At 39.7% G+C, this 22,698-nt stretch overlaps 1 protein-coding gene and 1 long non-coding RNA gene across 2 annotated transcripts in view; one reads left to right on the forward strand and one right to left on the reverse strand.

Moving 5' to 3' along the window:
- Positions 1 to 269: 269 nt before the first annotated feature.
- On the reverse strand, positions 270 to 10,449 carry LOC144206457 (uncharacterized). The gene is made up of 3 exons (XR_013328361.1): positions 10,320 to 10,449; positions 7,485 to 7,577; positions 270 to 1,643 (listed from the first exon to the last, which is right to left on the reverse strand). It is a non-coding gene; the product is annotated as an uncharacterized LOC144206457 (long non-coding RNA).
- The window catches only part of unc79 (unc-79 homolog, NALCN channel complex subunit), a 32,569-nt gene continuing 10,293 nt past the window's right edge, over positions 423 to 22,698 (forward strand). Inside the window, 28 exon segments of the mRNA XM_077731457.1 lie at positions 423 to 1,335; positions 2,863 to 2,983; positions 8,173 to 8,486; positions 9,529 to 9,699; positions 10,655 to 10,750; positions 10,986 to 11,041; positions 11,293 to 11,422; positions 11,503 to 11,567; positions 12,702 to 12,790; positions 13,010 to 13,050; positions 13,430 to 13,458; positions 14,034 to 14,263; positions 14,947 to 15,118; positions 15,204 to 15,434; positions 15,793 to 15,983; positions 16,357 to 16,480; positions 16,900 to 17,040; positions 17,627 to 17,842; positions 18,630 to 18,857; positions 18,988 to 19,129; positions 19,711 to 19,790; positions 19,868 to 20,016; positions 20,107 to 20,264; positions 20,805 to 20,986; positions 21,071 to 21,272; positions 21,341 to 21,523; positions 21,832 to 22,121; positions 22,456 to 22,638. Coding sequence (XP_077587583.1) covers positions 1,314 to 1,335; positions 2,863 to 2,983; positions 8,173 to 8,486; positions 9,529 to 9,699; positions 10,655 to 10,750; positions 10,986 to 11,041; positions 11,293 to 11,422; positions 11,503 to 11,567; positions 12,702 to 12,790; positions 13,010 to 13,050; positions 13,430 to 13,458; positions 14,034 to 14,263; positions 14,947 to 15,118; positions 15,204 to 15,434; positions 15,793 to 15,983; positions 16,357 to 16,480; positions 16,900 to 17,040; positions 17,627 to 17,842; positions 18,630 to 18,857; positions 18,988 to 19,129; positions 19,711 to 19,790; positions 19,868 to 20,016; positions 20,107 to 20,264; positions 20,805 to 20,986; positions 21,071 to 21,272; positions 21,341 to 21,523; positions 21,832 to 22,121; positions 22,456 to 22,638 — 4,236 coding nt within the window. The 5' untranslated portion in view covers positions 423 to 1,313.

Genomic DNA, 22,698 nt, shown 5'->3' on the forward strand with positions numbered 1-22,698 from the left:
TCCCATGGAAGTGAAACAGAGCGACCGGTTGTTTACGCCACAATAAATGCCATGATCGGTCCTCGGGGATGCTCGCTCGCTTGCTTCGGTTTAGCAAAAGACGGAAACTTTATGTGTAAAAAATTGACATGGATAAAAGGCAAGGAATCAATGATGTTGATTGGTGTTGCATGTCATTACATTGCAAGATTGTTAGATAAGAATATATGATTTTTTTGTGTTTATTTGTATTATTTTGACATTTTTTTGTAATTATTTTTTGACAGAAATCTGTGTTCGCCATATGTGTGTTTGCTGTGACTCTACTGGTTCCAGCAGGATGGATTTTGCACCATGTCCCTTACTACCAGGGGAGAACAACATCTAAACAAGACCATGAGTGTGGTGGACCTTCTAGTTAGGTTCACAAGGACAACGTTTTTATGATTTCACACTTAAAGAAATTAAAAAAAAAAAAACTTAAGATAGTCTTTGGTGCTCATGTGTCCTCAAATTTGTTTTGGTTGGTATGTTTTTGACTTTTGTAAGTGTTAAACATACTTAATTGGGTTTAACGTTTATTTTGGAACTCTTTACTTTTATTGGGATTGGGTTCTGGGTTGAAGATTGTCATACAAAATACGACAAATAGTCTATTTTCATTATTACTAGTTGTTTTTTGTCAATTTCAATGAATTTATCTGACAGTAGAATTGGACAAAATTCTACTTTCCAAAATGAGTGTCCTCCACAGGGTTTCCAAACTTATTTTTTCCCCAAAATAATCCACAACCGCCTCTTTACTTGACAACCAACTGTTGCACATTTGCCTATCCACACACAGACAACCCATACAAAATAAAAAAATCAAAAATAATAATAAAAATAATCACTACTTAAAGTCATCTCAATCTCAACACCATCCTTAAGGCAATATTGGTTGCATTTCCTGTCATTTTGTCAAAGCAGGAGGAGTCCATTTCTTAAAAGGTGTGTTTTTTTCCACCTATTTCTCCCCCTTTAATGCAAAGAAATGAAAGTATACCACTAACAATAACGAGTATTAATTCTCGCTTTTGTAATTTGACTGAAAGCCTCACATGGGGGGGGGACGGCGGAACAAAAATAGTGCACAAATCCATCGCAAGCAGTGGTACGATCAAGCAGAGAAAAAGAGAGAGAGAGAGTAAAAGAGAGAGAGGAAGGAGAGAGAGAGAGTGTGTTCACTTTTCCACCAGTGAGGGACATACAGAACACTGAAGAGGGTGTAAGAAAAAAAAATCTCCAAAACAAATTGACAGCGTGGCTTTTATGTCTCCACAAGTGTCTCCGCAATGTCCACCAAGGCAGAGCAGTGTGAGTACATCTGGTCGTTTATGTCGTGTTACATGTCTATTTTTCCCCCCAATCTCTATATATATGTGTATTGGTAATGTTGGATTGGAAGGAGAGAGAGAGAGAGAGTGGGGAGCTGTCCGTGGTGATGATGAGAGCTCGGTTGCCAAGGCAGCTTCAACACGTCCTCACACTGCAGTGGAAGGCTAAAAAGACTGGTTGTGGGTGTCCGTGTGTGTGTATTAGTGTGTATTTATGTGTTTTAGTGTGTGTGTTAGTGTGTGTGTGTGTCCCCTTCTTCCTCGCTCCTCCTCCGCATTTTTCTGCACCTTAAAAGAAGCAGACATAGATTTCTTTAGATTTTTATTTATTTTTAATGGACAGCTACTCATGAAATTTAAACACGGAGGAATCAGAGACCTTTCCGTCAAGGTCGATTGGGGGGGATTTGTTCCCTGAGAAATATGGAGGCACGGAGATTGCTCATTATTATGCCGGGATCTGTATTGTGGCAGGCTTTCTCCCTCCCCTTTCTTGCTTGTGAACAGGTGGAAAAAAAAGCCTGTATTTTTCCATCTTGTCGAGTGTTATTGTTCGCATTTACACTTGATTGTGTCAGGCAGTTGTTGTCATTGAAAAACTTTGTTTGTTTTTAATGTTTCAAAGTTGCGTCCGAGGATGCCGTGATCTCAATATTTTTATTCATCCATTCATTTATTAACATCACTTATCCTTGTAAATCACAGAATTCCTGATTGCTTATTTAGGGGTACAAAAATGTATTTAATCCCACCCCGAATCTGAAGAATTCCTATTTTTCCATTGGATATTCCTTTAAATCTACACAGTAGAGAAACCATCATAACAAAACATACTCAACCGAGACTCTACCAAACCGATTGTGACTTAGCTCATGGCTACATTGCTTCCTTTAAAGATAATTAAATAGCTGTAAGCGTTTGTCCTTGAGTAAATTTACTTTCCTTGAACCAACATCCTTTTGTACAGGCTGGTTTGTATAAAGCATGAGGCAAGCGTATCCCCCTTGGGCCTCTTTTAACCTCATAGAAATAGCTTAAAAGGTCACTTGAAAAGGGCTTGAGGGCACTGGAATAACATTCGCTTTTTGATTTGGTAACTGGAACATCTGTGTTGCTCGGACATGAGCAAAAAACACATTTTGAATGACTATTTTTTTTAAAATACTTTAAGGTAGAGGTGGGAATGACTTTAAGCAGTTTGGACATTTGTGGCCATCAATGGAAGCCAAGAAGTTAATTTTAGGACATTTCATGTTATTTAATGTTAATTTTTGGCCCTTTTTGTTGATTTTTTAGGCTTTTCCAAGTCACTTTCTGTGTATTTTCTTTAAATAAGATGTAAATGCCCCAAAATCAACATAAAAATACACATTAAAATTGATTCTTGGCTTTTTTTTGGATGCAAAGTATCACAATGTCATAATTTTGATATTATGTGACAACTCTCATTTTTGTGCATCTCCTGTTTGCGTCTCTAATGTGGTTCTGCTTTTTATCTTTTTTATAGTTGCTTCTAAGATACGATACTTGCAAGAGTATCACAACCGGGTGCAGCATAATATCTATCCCGTGCCCTCCGGAACTGACATTGCAAACACACTGAAATACTTTTCTCAAACCCTGCTCAGGTAAGTACTACACTGCTCTGGAACAAACAGGTAACACATTTTCAAAATGGCTGCTATCTAGACTTCTAATACATGGTCAGATAAGATTGTTTCTTTTGGGAGGATAGTCTTTTTCATGACACTTTTTTTGGGGGGACACTGATACACAAATGAGATTAAATAATCTAGGAGCAAAGTAAAAAAGAAAATAACAGACCATCACTGTAGAGCAGTGGTGTCAAACATAGGGCAAGCAGGCTGGAAGTAGCCCACTATGGGGTCCCATTTGGGCCATGGGTTAGTCAATGAGCCATCAATGATAGCCAATAAATTACCAAAGAATCTTAAAATCCCTAAACAGCAGAAATAAACAAATGAACCAGAACCAGCCTGGAAATTCCCAAAGAACCAAATGAGAAGGAAATTACTCCCCTTATTAATGATTCCAGTTCCCCTTATTAAGCTAAAAACGTACACATACAACACAATGGTTTTACTAAAAAAATGTACGTAAAAAACTCCTGTACAAAAGTTGTTATACGCCGTACATAATTTGAAATGATAAAAAACATCTAAAATACGAGAAAAGATAACATGACAGGTAAGCATAATCATAAAACAATGAATGTGAATGATCAGGGTTATCATTTGCGCCCTCCCAGTCAAAATAGATTGCACGTTTAAGGCCATCAATGGCAGCCAGTAGGTTACGTTTTTGGGGCAATAATAAACAGATCTAAATGGCACCCGAAACAAGATGAGTTTGACGCCCGTGTCGTAGTCGTTAAAATACAAGAGCGCTTTAAATGTGAAAACAGCTGAGGTGGAGCTCCAGGATGTTTATTGATTTAGGAATGACGCTTCCCTCATGTAGCCCTCCCCGGGGGGCCCGAGGAAGGCTATTCCAAAATTGTAGGGTCAGCACGCTCCCACGGGTGAGACAGAAAGAGGAGGTAGATCAGCCATTTTAGATGTAATCTGGTTGGCTCGTTTAATCTCGCACAGAAACTGGTGGAGTCTTGAAATATGGGCTCATTTGACAAATGGAGGGATTACTGAACTCTTCAAAAGAGGATCATATAAACACCTCTGTTTGCTAGATTATTTCCCTTTGGTAATGCTGCGTGGCTTTAAAGCCAGTTTTTCATGGCATGCTACCTAAAATGTGTCAAATGTTATGGTTTTTCTGGCTATTTTTATTCAGTTTGAAGTTGCAAATTAAAGTAGCAAGGTTGTTTTAAGGCACTTTGTCAGTTATTTCTGTCAAATTGTCATTAAAGTTTGAAAAGAAGGGCCAAATATGCCAGCCAAATTAATAGAGTAATGTATTGATAGCTTTTTTGATAGTAGATAGATCATTTAAATACATAAAATTGTCTAAATCCTCTTTTTGATTGAAATATTCTGTTTTTTTCCAATTTATATTAAATATGCTTATTTTTCTTAATACATAATTCCTTAAACACATACTTAACATATACATTATATAAATTCTGCTTACAGGATTACTAAAGGGAAATAATCTCTAAATGTATTTAAGATTCTCCATTTATCTGCTTAAATCATAAAATAAAAACAATAATTTTCCTGGCAAGCTCCGCCCTTTCCACCAAAAAAACTTTGCACAACCACATATCCCATTTTTCATATCCATTTTTTGTAGTATTATCTGACCATTATATCAGTATAATAGTATAATTAAACATTCAATGATAGCAACATGTTTATATTTTTTTAAATGAACAATTTAGGGTTTGACAGTCAATGTTCAGTGTCTGTATCAGTGCATTTCTACATGTGTTTTATGTGTATATGTTTGTATTTTTCTGTGTGTGTGTGTATGTGTGTGTGTGTGTGTGTGTGTGTAGACACACGTAGTATGTCTGTGTGTCTGTGTGTACTGGTCCAGTGTATGCGTGCGAGTGTGTCTGTGTGTTGTTCATGATTCAATTCAATTCAGTTCAATCAGTGGAAAAGTCAGAGGTATACAGTGTGTGTATTGACCTGATTCTGTGACCAACCTGTGCAGTGGATAGAGAAAGTCAACATACCCTTGTTCAAATAAGATGCTTTTCTCATGTCAAAAATGAAGCACAACATATATATTTCGCTTCCTTGAAAAGAAGAAAAAAGGATCAAAATAAAGGGAGCTTACATTTTGGAGCCCAGTCTTGAATCCAATTTGAAATATTCATTTAAATGATGTTTGCTAGCATAATTTTATGGGCATTATTTTGCAAGAAATTATTAAAAATGCCTAGAAAAAATGCTTAAATCAAGATCAATATGTGCTAAACTGTATTGAAATTCACTTCTTTAAAAATTGTGCATCTCTGTTGGCATATGGTTATGTTTTATATTTGTAATGATTATAGTTAATGTCGTTAAAGAAAGTTTCAATGAGATTTTTGACATCAGAAAATTTTTGTTTTTTTTCTTGAGGGGTGTGTTGACTTAATTCAGGGGTGTCTAAACAATGATGCACAGTTTTTATTGGCTCACGGCAAATGATAAAAATGTCATCAATTTAATATACAGACTTTGTACATTATACATTTCTCATCTTAAATATTAGCTATAAACCTACAGAGTGACTCCATTGTTTCCAATCAATGTATTAAACTAAGAATTTCAGTATTTCGCTTCACATAACTTGATTTATATTCCTAAAAAAAAACCCAATTTGATAAAAATCTATCTTGGTTTGGATTTTCTTGTCTTTTTTTTTGCAACTACTGGACATTTTGTCCCTTTGTTTTGCAGTTTGTTTCACTAGTATAAATATAACTACTACCACTATCCAGCAATTAGAAATAAAACTAATATATACATATATTTTTCTAATAACCCTTAACTCATTCACTACCATTAACAGTTATAGATAATAAATCAATTTTAATGGCAAAAGATGGTATTAAGTGAGGGTAATAATTCCATCCAATTGGCACCAAACTAAATGGCAACCAGTGAGTTAATCCTCAAAAACACTGACCTTTTTGACCTAATTCGCATCCTTTAAAAACAAACATTGGCCAAAAAAAATGAAGACACTCCTGACTTAATTCATCCACTGCACATGACTTAATAACATTTGAGGGGATTCATTGAAAAACAAGTCATCTTCTGCATTTGAAACATAAACATTTAATGTCTAAACATTGAAATTGACCCCCTCATTCTGCCTTTTGACAAAAAAATGAATCAATTTTTAGCCTAAAAAATGGTTATAGAATGTGCAATAAAAGAGCAATGCTCTCTGGCCACCCCCCTTCCCTCTCCCCCTGCTCTAATATCTCCACACTCAACCCAACAAGTTTTTCTTTTGTCCCCCTCTCCCCTCTCCTTTTTTAAGATACAATATGTCCAACACCTTCCCCAGGGGACAGCAAACACAATCGTCCATCCTGCATTAGCTCACAAACATAATTGTTACCAATCATCCCCCCTTGATACGACTAGGGTTGCCAACCGTTACTCGAAAAAGACCAATCGTAACCATATTCAGAAACAAAAGTATAAGTGTACACGCTTTATTTCTATATTATCGTAGTATTGGAAAATAAGGACTGATTTGTAGGACAATAAATGCAAAATATGCACCACAAAATATGACAAAAATGCAGCATAGATTTGTTTTATTATGATTGTACTTTTGTCATATCCTCCTGACTACCAGTACTTCAAATTTGTCCTCTTTAGAGGACATTTGTTAACCTAAATATCTCCCACCCAGTGCATCCAATCACATTAACTTTTGTGCTCTATAGAGGACATTCCAAGCTTTCCAATGATACCAAATGTCTTTTGCAGTATTCCCATTACTTCATATAGATTGAGAAATTTCAAAATAAATATGATTGGACAGTTTTTTTTTCCTGGTAGTCAAGAGGCTATTGCAGAAATGTTCAACTTTGTAAACTACATTAAATTGCCTTTGAAAATGAAATATTCCGCATTACAAGAATCCAAATACACATTTTCACGTATATATTGGCCTACTGTAGTAATATAACCAACAGAATGGCATAATAATGCCTGTTCATATATACTAAATATAATTTACCTAAGTAAATACATTAAAATTCATTATGCAAGCAAGATACATACAAACTATTCTAGTATATATATTTTTTAGTAAAATACATAACATAAATATTGTTTGTTCCACTACAACAGGCAATAACACATGTTTAAGTCATATAATTTAAAAAAAATACTTCACAAATACACAAAAAGTAAAAAACTAACTTTTCACCTCTACTGATGGTGTCCTTTATTTTTTTAAGCGAGTTGGCAACCCTAGATACGACCTATTCCTTTCTCATTCTAGTTTCTCCTCTACCGTAGACTAGTGGCATTTATTTAACAACAAAACAACAACCCAAATCCATATGCCTGTTGGATCTCATTATTTTTTCCCTTAATGATACTGGCGCAGTATCATATGGTATGCATACGGACATTATTTCTCTGGTGCAATAAACATGTGTTGTGAAATAGGTTACATTTGATCCAAACTCACACGCATGTTTATTACTGGCTGAAGCATGTTTCAAAAGTGTCACCTCTGTATTTTCCCCAAGCCAATTTGGTGTCACTCCCATCCTCGACAGCCCTATAAAAGACAAGGAAATTTCAGTTGTTATTTTATTTCTTTCTCTTTCTTTCTTTTTGTTTGTTTGTTTCTTTTGGTTCTTCCCCACAAATTCCACTCCCGCATATTGGCCTCTTTGCATGGTCGCCATGGCCGATTGGATAAAAAAAGGCAGCCAAGCGACCCCTGGACATTTGCTCCGATCCCTTTTTTTTTCCTTTTGCATTTGGAGAAGTATGGGGTTGCCACTGAAAACATGCCATTTTTTATAGTTTTGCTCCTTGTCACCAGATACGCATGAGATGCAGTGATCATGGCAGTATGTGCTCATATCTTCGTTTTTTTCTCCCTTTTTCTGACCAATCGAGACCAATTGACTCAAAGTTAGCCAGCGGGGCAATACAGTCGAATAGTGAGACACTGCATCCTATGTGGGGTTTATCTGGGTTTGTTTTTTTCTATTTACGCTGTCTCTGTAGTGCCATTTCAATGTAATGTGCTGTTTTTTTGTGTCTTTGTTGTCTCTTTTTTTTCCCTTGTTCCCCCTCCCTAACTCCCTTCCCTCCCCCCTTTTCCCTCCCCCCTTCCCGTCCCCCCTTCCCCACCCCCGGAGCAGCATTCTGTCCCGCACAGGCAGGAAGGAGAACCAGGAAGCTTCCAAAATGGCCGTGCCCATGACCATGTGTCTTTTTCCTGTGCCATTCCCACTCACCCCATCTCTAAGACCACAAGTCAGTTCCATCAACCCTACAGTTACTCGCTCCCTCCTTTACAGCGTTCTGCGCGATGCCCCGTCAGACCGCGGGGGGCAGGGGCAGCAGAGTCGGGACGCTCAGCTCTCAGAGTACCCCTCTCTGGACTATCAGGGCCTCTATGTGACCCTCGTGACCCTGCTTGACCTGGTGCCCCTGCTGCAGCACGGTCAGCATGGTGAGTGAAGGCCCCAGTGCGCCACTGTTTGTCATCATCACCCAAACCCCAACCCCTACCTTACCCTACCCACCCCTCTCCCCACCCAACCCCAACCTCAACCCCCCACCACCACCGAGCCGTCCGGCCTGCATGAAGCCACTTTTTGTAAACGGGGATGGAGACGAGTTCCCGACGAGGATGCATGGGGGTGATCGGGAGCACGCCGGAATCCCGTCCACCTAAACCGTTCATAAGCCATCGGATACGTCGGCCAATCGGGCCTTCTCTTCCAATGTTCCCTCTAATTTTCCATTGGTCTTGGAAGAAAGACAACCTCCCTGAGCGCACTGAGTACCATCATCATTGCTCACTATGGGCACACCAGTATCAAACCTGCCATAAGCTGGTGCATATCAATGTTCCCTCTAATTTTTTTTATGTAAAACATGCTGTAAAACACACAAAAAACACAGAGTGGACAGAGCTACTGCCACTGGCTGCCCCTTAAACGGCGCCATCATGGGGAAAGGGGTAAAAAAAAGTTTGGATTTTATTTACTGCGCGACATATGATTGCTGCAAAGAAGACGAGAATAGTGCGCAATTGCGCACACACACAAAGCTTAGAGGGAACATTGTTCTCTTCTACCCGTCATTTTTTGACCGCATGTTTGAGGAAACGCTTATGATAGTATCAGTATACAGAGGTAAAAAAAAATGGTCATTTTCAGGGAATGATTGCTACTTTTTGTTTTTCCTCACAGTTGATGCTCTTTTTTTCCATCATGAGTATTTTCACCTCCGCTAAAGAAACCCAGAAAGCATGAATTCCCATCATCTTGACTAGAATGCGCCAATTTTTCTAAGCGCAAACTTTTCAAGAAAGCCCACATTCCAGTCGTTTTTTTTTAATATTTTCATTGCTCTACTAGTAGATGAAGTTTTTTTTTTTACCAATGTGGCTGCACACACACAGTATGTCAATACTGTAACGTGCAGCTCATTCAATGAGTGTCTGTGTATCTCTCTTTGTCTTTTTTGCCTCTCCTCTTTCTCATCAGATCTGGGCCAGTCCATATTTTACACAACAACTTGCCTTCTGCCCTTTCTCAGTGATGATATTCTCAGCACTTTGCCCTATACTATGATCTCCACTTTAGCCACATTCCCCCCTTTCCTCCACAAAGACATCATTGAGTACCTCAGCACCTCTTTCCTCCCTATGGCCATATGTAAGTATGCCCTCATTAAATACCCTATTTTCCGGACTATAAGTCGCACATTTTTTTCGTAGTTTGCGCCCATTACTTGTCATTTTTTATCTTTTTTTTCAGACTAAACATATCTGATAAACTGTTATGTCAACAGATGCCTATTTAGCTTGTTGTTTTCCATTTCAATAGTTACTTTAACATATTTAAAGAAAAAAATGCTCTCCCCAAAAAGCGACTTATATATTATAATATATTTTCAGTCTCACTGTGTATATTTTGGCTGCTGCGACTTATAGTCCGAAAAATACAGTATAAATATATTCAAATATTAAACCAATATGTGTAGGAGTTTTTTTTTTATTCCACCTGAAGGAAAAATTGGTACGTACCTCTTAAATGAATGGTGAGTTGCTATTTCATCCATATTTCCTGCAAAATCCTAAATTGCACCATTGAACTTAATAATTTAGGTCACCCAAGACATCAACAATCTTCATAAGACTCAAGTTCACTGACCTTTTCATGCAGTGACTCAAGAAACAGTTTAGTAACCACATTATGGCCAAAGCCTATTATGCCAATGTCCAGGGCACTCACAGTTTTTTTAAAATGCAAGATCTACTTTAAAATGAGCCAACCTTAAAAACCAGGGGTGGACAAAGTGGTCCTGGTGTCCTCCACAGACACAGAGTTGAACCAATGTGGACACCAAACACCTGACTGCAATCCACTGATTGCATTTCCAACATACCACATTTGTGTAAAGGTATCACACAACATTTTTGCTCCAAAATCTACTTTTCAAAGAGGTAACCTTCCACCATATACCTTACATTAGACTCTATCAACATGTATGGAACTCATTTAGGCATTGATTCCAATAATATTTGAATAAAAAGATCAACTGTTATTGCAAAGAGGGAGATAGAAATGCAGATTTGTTCCCAACCAATCATCTGTCTCTCAATTACAGTGGGATCCACCCGGCGGGAGGGGGGAGTCCCCGCCTATGTTAATCTATCCGCTTCCTCAATGCTTATGATTGCAATGCAGTATACTACAAATCCAGGTAAGATATCTTGTCTTCTTCCTATCAATTCAACTATGGACAAAGGTATTGGGATGCCTAGTTAATAAATATCAATATAATTAGTTTATCCCAAAGAATGTGACATTAAAATTCAAATTGAACCTACTCCCAATCAAATGATATTCATAAAATCCTTAAACATATAAATCGTATTCCAATACTTTTATCTTTTCAAGTACAGCGTGACATCATTGGCACTTTTGCTTCCTCCCAGTTTATCACTGTCAATTGCTGGAGTGTCTCATGAAGCACAAACAAGAAGTATGGAAGGTATTTGTAAATTTTAAATATACTTTATGGAAATATAATGCTTGCTTTACCATGTCAGAGTATTTACATGTGTTTGTTTACATCTGGAATGATGAAACTGCTACCATGCATGAGTGCAAAATAAGGTATATTTCGTTAACATTGTCATGCAAATGTTACCAACATGAACACAAAAAAAATAACATAAAACTTTGTGTGTATTGTATCTGGTGAAGTATACTGTATACAATTGACATTACTATTATATGTAGGACCTTCTTTACGTCATATCTTATGGCCCATCTCAAGTCAAGCCTCCTGCAGTCCAGATGCTGTTTCACTATTGGCCGAACCTGAAGCCACCCGGAGCCATCAGTGAATACCGAGGATTGCAATACACCGGTTCAATCTTTTCTCCATTTTCTATATTGGCTGTATAATGTCCTTGAACTAACCAAGGTTCTCTCATTTATTCCTAACAGCTTGGAACCCTATTCACTGTCAGCATATTGAGTGCCACAATGCCATCAATAAACCTGCCGTCAAGGTGACTCAAGTCAATATGTGCCTTCAAGTCCATCAATCACCTCACTTTACTGAATTTGATAGATTGGTCATGACCTATAATCATTTCCTTTGTATAATTAACCTCCAAAAAGTGCAAAAGTTAGTTTTAATCCCGTTATGCTGTTGATCAGGAAGCTAGAATCACTTACTGGAAATTAAGTAAACAAATCTAGGCTTTTTCATTCCTGTTTTACTAAGAAATACAATTGCTTTAACTGGAAAATGGTGAATAAGTCTTGGCCATAAGATTTAAATTTCTTATTCCGACTTTTCACATGGGAATCGACTACTGTTGTCTTTTAAGTCATATGCCACCTGCCACTGTTCCACAATGTCATCATCGGTTTCTACAATGCAGAGGCAAACCATTATATATATTTTTTGCACAATTTTAATAGTTATGGATCCATGTGAATCCTGATCATTTGTCTTTTCACCCTTTTTGACAATATTATATCATTTTCTAGAGTGTCAAACCTCACATTTAAGTGTATTTCCACATTTTTGTGTTTTGGGCTATTGGGGAACTTAGCTTAAATGTGCTGCATCTCAATATTCGCAGATTGTTCGAGGGCACACATCAGCGCATTTGCCTTTGTGAGCTCCACAGTAAATAAATCAGTTGACATGCAGGCAGCTGTAATGATATCAGCATGGCCACGCACGCGTACAGCAGCCTCCGCTGGTTGTTGCTCTCTTTTATTTGCTCAGTGGGCCTCTATGCAGCCATGCTCAAAATGGACAAATAGAGTGTGAGCAGGAGCAGGGACAGGAGACGGATTTCAATTACTCGGAGCCGTCAGAGGGGGGGGAGGCGGGGAGCCCGGCTTAATTGGAAGTAGTGACCCTGTTTTGCCCTCGGGGATGGAGGTGCGGGGAGCAGTAATTCACGCTGCACTATATGCCAAGCACAGGTTGGGATGGAGCATGGGGCACCATATGTAAGAAGCCATTCACATCCAGGCATGGAGGGGTGTGCTTGTCTGGTGGTGGTGGTGGTGTTACTTCAGTGGGGGTGAAATAAAGGTCTCATACTGTGATGAAAATATAATGTAGCAAGTAGAAGTTATTGGTAATGTGTGATTGATATTGAGGAGTTTTTTTTCTTTTCCAGATGTGTATAGATCCTACGCTTTCGGTTGCCCTGGGAGACAAACCGCCTCCTCTTTATATATGTGAGGAGTGCAGTCAGAGAATAGCTGGGTATGTATAGGCTTAAAGAATGAGCCTAAAATGCATGTTTTGGGGTGTGGGAGTACCCAGAGAAAACCAGTGTGAGCATGGGGATATTATGTAAGAATTAGGTGCTGTGGTGATTAGTAAATATTTTATGTAAATTCAATTTTATTTCATTGAACTCCTTATAATTATACATTTCATATACAAATGCAAGCAAGTTGACACATTTGCTACTGTTTTTAGAGATCATGCTGAATGGCTGGTTGATGTTCTGCTGCCCCAAGGTGAGCAAGTCTTTTATTTATTTTTTATTAAATATATGCTGTCTGTCATCCATTTAAAGATCCTGAATGAATATGTAGAAATTGTCAATCCCTTATGGTTTCAAAAATCAAGATAAAGGACAATTCTATTTATTTTGCAATTCAGATTCAGTCCAATGAATGCCAATCTAAATTTCTGAATATCAATAACTAATATCCTCCCATATAAGTTTTATGTGCTCTTAGAATTGCAAGTAAATCTGATAAATGACTGTATATGACATAGATCCCGGAGCTTCCATACACCGGGCTTAAAACAGTTTAAAAAATGTTTTTAATTGTATTTGCCAGTTGCATTTTGTGCTTTTAAATTTGCTAATTTTCTCCAAATGCCTTGCAGCGGAAATATCTGCCATTTGCCAAAAGAAGGTAAGAAGTTTTACCATCTATATTGTAACATGGTTGGATCAACCTACATATATATTATATGCATGCATGCATACACCTTAATGGAGTCCAATCATTTTTGAGATACCAAACATTTGAATCCGCATCCCACAATACTGCAGCTTTTCCTCCATTCGTCTCCCAAAATCCATTGTCCTCCCACCTGGATTTACACAAGGTTTTTCATTATTAATTGAGCCATCTTCCCTTCCAGCCAGTGCGCCACAAAACAACATCTTTCCCAAATCTCGAGCACGTAGAAAATGGCATACAGCCATAACTAAATGTCACCGTCTGAGGACAAATATGTTAATTTGATAGTCAGCATCGCATCCTTCTAATGTCGGAAGATTAGCGGCTGATCAGATTAAGACGGTTCCGTCGTGCCATGCTTTTTATTTTTAGAAGCCTTAAACACTATTAATGGCGAAAAAAGATGTTCCACTTTTCCAACAGATGACTAAGAAAAGCATTTATGTTTTTTGTGGCTTGTAATTCGATACCAACGAGCGGGAATTGATTTATTTATGTATTTATTTTCTGTTCTGAATTCTCAGAACTGCAGCTCTCACGTCAGGAGGGCCGTGGTCACCTGCTTCTCGGCCGGTTGCTGCGGGCGCCATGGTAACCGGCCTGTCCGCTACTGCAAGCGTTGCCATGTCAACCACCACAGCAGCGAGGTGGGGGCTGCGGCGGAGACCCATCTGTACCAGACTTCGCCTCCTCCCATCAACACCCGGGAGTGCGGGGCTGAGGAGCTCGTTTGTACCGTGGAGGCTGTCATAAGGTGAATTCCCATCCCTGCCATCTTGTTAATTGCATTCCCCATCATGATATCAACTTGTATCTTCGAGACACATGTGCATTTGACGGACAGATTTGTCCTAGACCGAACATTTAGAACTAAACAACATATACACAATGTTTTTCATCTTATTACTGTGAAACCCATTTTCTTGGAGGCCACATGGTAGTTATGGAACAATATAAAGGCCTGATATTTTGACATAGCCAGTAAAAACTGGTATTTTATGCACAAATTATGATTTATTATTATTTCTTTTTAGCCTTACATGCTTTTTCATACTTGGCTACTGCCCTTGACAGCAATAGATGTCCAACCCATTTAAATTGGAAAAGACAAATTCATGTAAAGAAGAAAAAAATGTACTATATACATATAAATATAATTCATAGGTGGCCCGGGGTAGTGAGTGGTTAACGTGTCATAACATTTTTTTTCTCTATCCACCAACAGCCTCTTATATTGTCATTTTAGACCATTATTATTGGAAAAACTGTCAAGGTTAACAGATACCTATTTAGCCCATTGTTCTCCGTTCATACCATCATTACTTGATTGTATTTTTGTCCTTAGTTTCTGATAAAATACAAAAAAATGCCCTCTTAAAAATGCAACTTATAGTCTGTTGTGCAAATCATAAGTTATTGTCCTTCTCATCTTGCTAGCCTACTCAAGGAGGCTGAAATCCACGCAGAACAACGTGAGTTTGAGCTCAACAGGCGTCGACAGATGGGCCTTTCCTCCTCCCATCATTCCCTGGACAACATGGAGTTTGACAACAAGGAGGACGACCAGCACGACCAGCGCCTCCTCAGTCAGTTTGGCATCTGGTTCCTGGTGTGTATGTACTCTGTCAATAACAGGGCGCTTTAGATAAGGCCGTCTCGCAGTTACCTTATCGTGATTGCTTCTCTCCGCACAGGTGAGCCTTTGCACCCCCAATGAGAACACGCCCACTGAGAGCCTAGCCCGATTGGTCAGCATGGTTTTCCAATGGTTTCACTCCACCGCTTACATGATGGACGACGAAGTCGGGAGCTTGGTGGAGAAACTCAAACCGCAATTTGTCACCAAGTGGTTAAAGACAGTGTGTGACGTGCGATTCGACGTCATGGTCATGTGTCTCCTGCCCAAACCTGTCGAATTTGCCAGGGTAAGGTCACAAAAAATAGCAAATTTGTTTAAATAAGTGATGAACTTGTGTTCCAGCACCCCCTGCAAGCTTTTGGAGGATAAAAGTCTTGAAAATTGAATGAATAATGATTAAAAACAAGTTTATTGAGGAATAATTTGGATATGAAAGCTCACTATTGACTACTGATATGCAATAAAGGGTTAAATCTTACTTCCATTGACCTCATGATGATTTCTAGGGAGTCCTGTGTTCATAGAAGAACAAATTAATAACAATATAGAAATTATTTTGCATATCACCTGCAGCCATACTTGGATAACTATCAAGAAATTTTCGTGGTGCAATCTGGACTACCAATCCCTTTTTTTCTGTTCAGGTTGGAGGTTATTGGGACAAATCGTGTAGCACGGTGACTCAACTAAAGGAGGGTTTGAACCGAATTCTATGCTTGATCCCTTACAATGTCATCAGCCAGCCATTGTGGGAATGCTTCATGCCCGAGTGGCTGGAGTCCATCCGCACTGAGGTTCCTGACCAGCAACTCAAAGAATTCCGGGAAGTCCTCAGGTAAATATAAAGTCAAGTTTGGAGGAGCTTTTGGTAAGCACATGCCTGTTTTAGAGCAGCCAACTTTAGCAAGCCGCACTGGCCCACTTAACGAATTAATTGGGACATCACTTCAATTTTTTCTCTCCTTTTCAAACTCTGGATACTTTCCCTTTAAAACAGGGGTAGGGAAGCTATGGTTCAGGAGCCACATGTGGCTCTTTTGATGGGTGCTTATGGCTCTCCGCTAAACTGTGAGCTAAAATCTGGACACTACGTCTAGAGTCGCTTTTTAATTAAACGTTTCTGCATCCCATTGATAAGCATCAGAGTAACAAGTTTGTCAACCTAAATCTGAGATGCCACCTGATTAAAATCCTTCTTGTTCATGCAGCAAGATGTTTGACATTGAGCTGTGCCCGCTTCCCTTCTCCATGGAAGAAATGTTTGGTTTCATCAGCTGCCGATTTTCCGGCTACCCGGCATCCGTGCAAGAGCAAGCTCTGCTGTGGTTGCACGTAAGCTGCCGATCTCCCGCCGTGCCGCCGCTGCGTTCGCGGCGCGTGTGAATTGAACAGGTTGTCATGGAGTGTCAGGTCTGGGCAGGGGCCTGCTCAATATGGATCTGGGTCACCGTTAGAGTGGAGCCACATTTTGGCTTGTCTCCCGGATGCACTCAGAGCTCGCCGCCATGGCTCATTTTCAAGTTTTTGAACAACGCTCTGATTGCATTCATTTAGAACAGGGGTGTCCAAACCAGGGCTTGATGCCCACTTTTAAACTAATGATAAAAACAGCATTGAATATGGCCTGCTTGAGTTCAGCCCACATTCTGTGGAATTGATCAACTTTAATACTAGATGGAGGTGATCACTTAAACAGCACCTCTCCAAATAGAACAATGTTGAAATAGTCTTTATTGTGTGTTTGGTCTCAGGTGCTATCCGAGCTGGATATTGTGGTGCCTCTCCAGCTACTGATTGGCATGTTCTCGGATGGTGTCAATTCTTTGAAGGAGTTGGCCAATCAGAGGAAGGCGCGTGCTTCCGATCTGACCAGCAATACTGGCGCTCGCAGGGTGAGGAAGAACCATGTTTTTTGGAGTATAAGCCGCACCTGGGTCTAAGTTGTAGTAGCCAAAAATGCATAATGAAAGGAGGTTAAAAAAACGTATGAATATGTATGTGTATGCATATATATGTATCTAAGTATATGCATAAATATGTATGTCTGTATATGCATATAGTATATGTATGTATGTATATGCATATAGTATATGTATGTATGTATATGTATGTGTGTATAGTATAACTCACAGTGGAGTTATATCTTGAAATATACAGTACTCTAAAAGACTCAGGGTTAATATAATCATATTTTCATTTTACGACACAATTTATATGTACTTCAAAACAAGCAGTTTCGATGGTATCATGTCACTGCAAGGTCATTTGAACGGCTGTTGCCATGGTAACTGCCAAAGTCTAAATATAGATTCCCCAAAGCGCTTAATTTAACTTAACTGCAATATAGATGGAATACTCGTATTTAAAGTTTTTCAGTCATTCCTTTTCAACACCATTGAAAAACCATATGTTGCATATCAGAACCTGCTCTAGTAGGCTTCCATTCAGGATTATAATGGCTCCTTTTCTTCCATCTAGGTTAGCGTGGTGTCCGATCCAGGTCGGCGTGGCCAGCACAACACCTTGAGTCCATTCCCGAGTCCTTTCCGGAGTCCCTTCCGCAGCCCGTTACGATGCAGTCCCTTTAAAAACCTGGGCCACGCCACGGGTCATTGTGCCCTGGATTTAGACTGCGATGACGACGACATGAATCTGGGCTGTTTCATCCTCATGTTTGACCTCGTCCTAAAACAGGTCAGAAAGTACGACTTCTTCATTAACTGCGTCCTTTTCTCTGCAGGAACCAGTGTTTAACTTTTTTAATCCTTTTAAATATGGTAAATTGAGTTGCTTATGTTCGAATTTGCAGTAAAATATACTAGTTTTAGACAGTTAGTATACAAACTAGACGCCATAGTTTGACATGGGGAAGCAAAATAATGTGGGTTTATCCGGTGCTGTTAGGGGATAAATAAGATCAGTCTTTTAATTTTAGATGATAAATGATTATAATTTAGTCAATCACCATGTTTACTTGTAATGTCCAGGGTCATAAATGTAAGAAATATACCACTCAGTAGATTCAAAGTCAATTTTCCCCCAAGATTCTTCCCTCCTCTTTTTGATGTGACAGTGACCGGCTTATGATGCATCCAGTTTAAACTTATACGCTAAAACCTCATGTTCTTCGGGACTTACGCCCACCTCTGACCCACTTTCCTTCCAATTTCATACTCCAACACATCTCATGATAAACACAAGTCTACTCGTCTATATTTACCACAATTTAAACCCCCAGATTCACCTAAATTCACCACAATTTCATCTATTCACGTCATTCTTTGACAAGATACTACCATTTAATTAAAATCCCACCGAGTAAAATACACACACATATATACACACTATTCCATCCTATATAGTTGTAACACAAGCGATGACAAGCGCAACAAAGCGACGACAAGAATGCCCACCAGCGGGATCTGGAGATTCCTCCTTTGCGTTTTGAAGGGTCATTTTCTCCCCCCGGCCCCCCCTTCAGATGGAACTACAAGACGACGGCGTGATGCTGGGCCTAGACACCTGCCTGGGGAAAGATATCGTAGGGATCGTCAATAACGTCTTCCAAGCCCCGTGGGGGGGTTCGCACACCTGCCAGAAGGATGAGAAGGCCCTGGAGTGCAGTCTTTGCCAATCTAGCATTCTGTGTTACCAGCTGGGTTGCGAGCTCTTGGAGAGGTTGACCCCCCGGGAAGAGATTCGTCTGGTGGTGAGCGAGAAACGCGGCGGGAATTTGCATTCCGATGAAGCTTAGCGAACCCCGCGTCAGCTTTTAAATACCCACAGCTAGCTTTAGTCTTATGTTTTGATAAGTAATGTGCCACCTGTTTCCTCTGTAGGAAGCTACTGATAGTTTAGAAGACACCTTGGTGGTTTCTCAGCCTGATTTCTCCCTCGGAGGGGGGAATGGAAGTGAAGAAGAAGACAACCCGAATACAGTGCGACCAGATAATCCTATTAACCAATCACCTGAAGCGAATCGTAAGTATCTTATGATAACTATACTACAAAATTGCATGGTTGTCAATACAGGCTTGAAAAAGTACTGGTTTTGATGGATTGGGCAAGAAATTGTCTTAAAATCAGAAAGAATAGTTTGAAAATTGGGTAAAAATTATTGGGAAAGTAACAGGTCTCCATTGATTGAATGAAAATATGTATTATATTTGGAATAAGGGTTTGCAATTGAAGGAAATGGATGAAAAATGAATTAAAATGGCTAAAAAATAGTATTGAACTGATTCGCATTGTACTAATGGTGAACATGTGATCACAAACCAATCAGAATTGAAAACAAATATGAATGTAATTCCCATAAATCATCGAACATAGAAGCACACAATGCACAAAATTCCATTTCAGTCACAATTTGTTTAAATAATTTAGAATATCTGTGTTTAGGATCAATAAAGAATTCACATATTATAGTATTTATAGTGTAATATTTTTTCCCAAAACGATTACTATATATGTATATTTTGTAGCATATTGGCAAACTTTTTCTTATAATAATTTCATTACACTACATCACATCACTACAAATATTCTCTTCTTCCTCATAGCAATAATAAACAACTCCGACAAAAGATTCTCCTACCAGCAACTTCCCGTGTCTTTAAAACTCATATACACCATCCTGCAGGTAAAAAAAAACCAAAAAAACTCCTACCTATAGAATATCAAATTCCCTTTTACATCTTCCTATTATCTCAACTTCAGGAAATGTCCAAGTTCGAGGAACCCGACATCTTATTCAACATGTTGAACTGTCTGAGAATTCTCTGTCTACACGGAGAATGTTTATACCTTGCCCGGAAGGATCATCCCCATTTTCTGGCCTACATCCAGGAGAAAATGCTCATCCCCAGGTCAGCTATTTTCCCTCACTGGCCCTCGAGCCGTAGCTTGGAGACCACTGACCTTTCTGACCCAACTGGCTTGGTTTAATTGCGTTTCAGTCTGTGGTCAATGCTGAAGTCGGAGTTTTGCCAGCTGGCTTCCTTGGCGGTGCCTCAGCTTCTCCACGCTCTCTCTCTGTCGCACGGGGCGGACATTTTCTGGAACCTCATCAACACAAACTTTACCAGCAAAGACTGGAAAACACGATTCGAAGCAGGTAAAATGAGTATTTTTCTTACAAATACATATGTGAATCCAGTTGAAGGACTCAAATTTGCCTACACCGCTGCCCACTCCTCCCTTGTTGTCATGGTTACGAACATCCAGCAAATACGAATGGATGGCTTGATATCTTTTATTTTTAAGCATTGTTTTATTGGCTGCATGTTAATCTTGAAAAAATGCATAATATGTCCTTTTTTGACAGGCAAAAGGGATCCAGGCAATTTATATTTTTAATAAATGTACCCCTTGTCTGCCTGAGAAAAAGAAATGAGAAAACCAAGTTCAAATATATGAGATTTTTTAAAAGAATCTGTCTAAAACTCATTCCTAATTATTTCTTTAATGGTGAAATGAATATATTATGCTTATATTTGAGTGTGAGAAGGCCATATAAATACTACTAGGAAACACCCTGACATCTAGTGTTCATTTTTAGCTAACACAGGAGTGTCAAATTGTATTAGTTCACCCAAAAAATATAATTCCACTGAGATCGGCATGAATATCTTTTCTTTTCATGGCATTTTTCCAGTGGAGAAGGTGGCAGTGCTGTGCCGCTTCCTCGACATTAGCGCCGTCACCAAAAACCACCTGCTCAAGTACTCCCTCGCCCATGCCTTCTGCTGCTTCCTGGCTTCGGTGGAGGACGTCAATCCAGCCGTGGCCACCCGAGCTAGACTTCTACTGGACACCATCAAAAGACCAGCATTGCAGGTCAACCATCTTCAGTTCCATTAACGTTCCTCTTCTTTGATGGGATGCTATCATTTAAAATAAATTGATGTGTCTTCGAATTAGGGTCTTTGCCTCTGCCTGGACTTCCAGTTCGACACGGTAGTGAGGGATCGGCCCGTCATCCTCAGCAAACTACTACTTCTCCATTTCCTGAAGAAAGACGTGCCTGCACTCAGCTGGGAGTTCTTCGTCAACCGCTTTGAGACGTTATCACTGGAGGCTCAGTTGCATTTGGACTGTAACAAGGATTTCCCTTTCCCCACAAGTATGTAGTGTCCCACCCATCCAATATCATTGCGGCCCAGTCCCATATATTTCTTCATCTTTTGACAGCCATCACAGCGGTGCGAACCAACGTGGCCAACCTCAGCGATGCCGCCATGTGTAAAATACGGCGAGCACGTTTTGCCCGAAACCGCCAGAAGAGCGTGCGTTCCCTACGTGAAAGCGTGAAAGGCGGCCCACCAGAGTCCAAGCGGGCCTTCTCGCTCCCCGAGTCGTTGAGTAACCGACTCTGTGAGTACACAAATCGACTAATTTGTCCTTTTCAAACACATGTGGTCTGCGACAATTTTATTTGGCAATTAATCTCGATTCATTTGAATATTTAATGTTTCTTTTGTAGCTTTAAGGCTCACCAGGCAAGAGCACTCCGCCCCAACACTTGGTGATATGATGGAGAAAGTCCTGCCAGGTGAATAAAATACTGTACTAATACTTTGCCACTTGGCAAATTGAATATCATATATTCACCACATTGTGGCTCGAAATGAGGTATTACTGTATCTCCAATTAAAATGTTTCTTTTCCCGTCTCACCCACAGGGCATACGCTACCCCCCGAAGACGAGGGCGGGATCCAGGACCTGCTCCCAGAAGACGCCGGCATAGACCACCAAACCGTCCACCAGCTCATCATGGTGTTGATGAAATTCATGGCCAAAGACAAGAGCAGCGCCGAGGCCGACATCGGAAGCGCCAAGGCCTTCAACACGGTGAAGCGTCATCTGTACGTGCTGCTGGGTTACGACCAGCAGGAGGGCTGCTTCATGATTGCGCCGCAGAAGATGCGCACGTCCACCTGCTTCAACGCCTTTATTGCTGGAATCGCACAGGTCGCTGACTTTTAGCCTATCGTGTATCAGGGATATGCAAACTATTAATCCGAGGGGCCTATTGCACAAAAGGGCCACAGAAATTATTGGTTAAAGGACGGATCAGAATAGGGTAAAAAATATAAGATCTTGTTTTTAAAATGTATTTTTAAAGATGAACTTAATGGTTGCCATTGACATAACCCTAACCAAACCCTAACCATAACACAACCCTAACCAAACACTAACCAAACCCTAACATTAACCAAACCCTAACCCACATATGTGTGTGTATATGTATGTCTATATATAATATAATAATGTTGGGTAATGTGTTTTGTATGATTTCTCTCAGGTGATGGACTATAACATCAGCTTAGGGAAGCAGTTACTTCCTCTGGTAGTCCAGGTTTTGAAGTACTGCACATGTCCTCAGCTGAGACATTACTTCCAGCAGCCACCTCGATGCTCACTTTGGGCCCTGAGGCCACACATTAGGCAGATGTGGCTCAAAGCCCTACTGGTCATTTTATACAAGGTATCAGTCAAGTCCAATCTACTCGATTCAGTAACTTACCGCATGATAAGGCGATAGTGG

Source organism: Stigmatopora nigra, chromosome 13 (genome assembly GCF_051989575.1).
Source record: "Stigmatopora nigra isolate UIUO_SnigA chromosome 13, RoL_Snig_1.1, whole genome shotgun sequence".
Lineage (NCBI taxonomy): Eukaryota > Metazoa > Chordata > Actinopteri > Syngnathiformes > Syngnathidae > Stigmatopora > Stigmatopora nigra.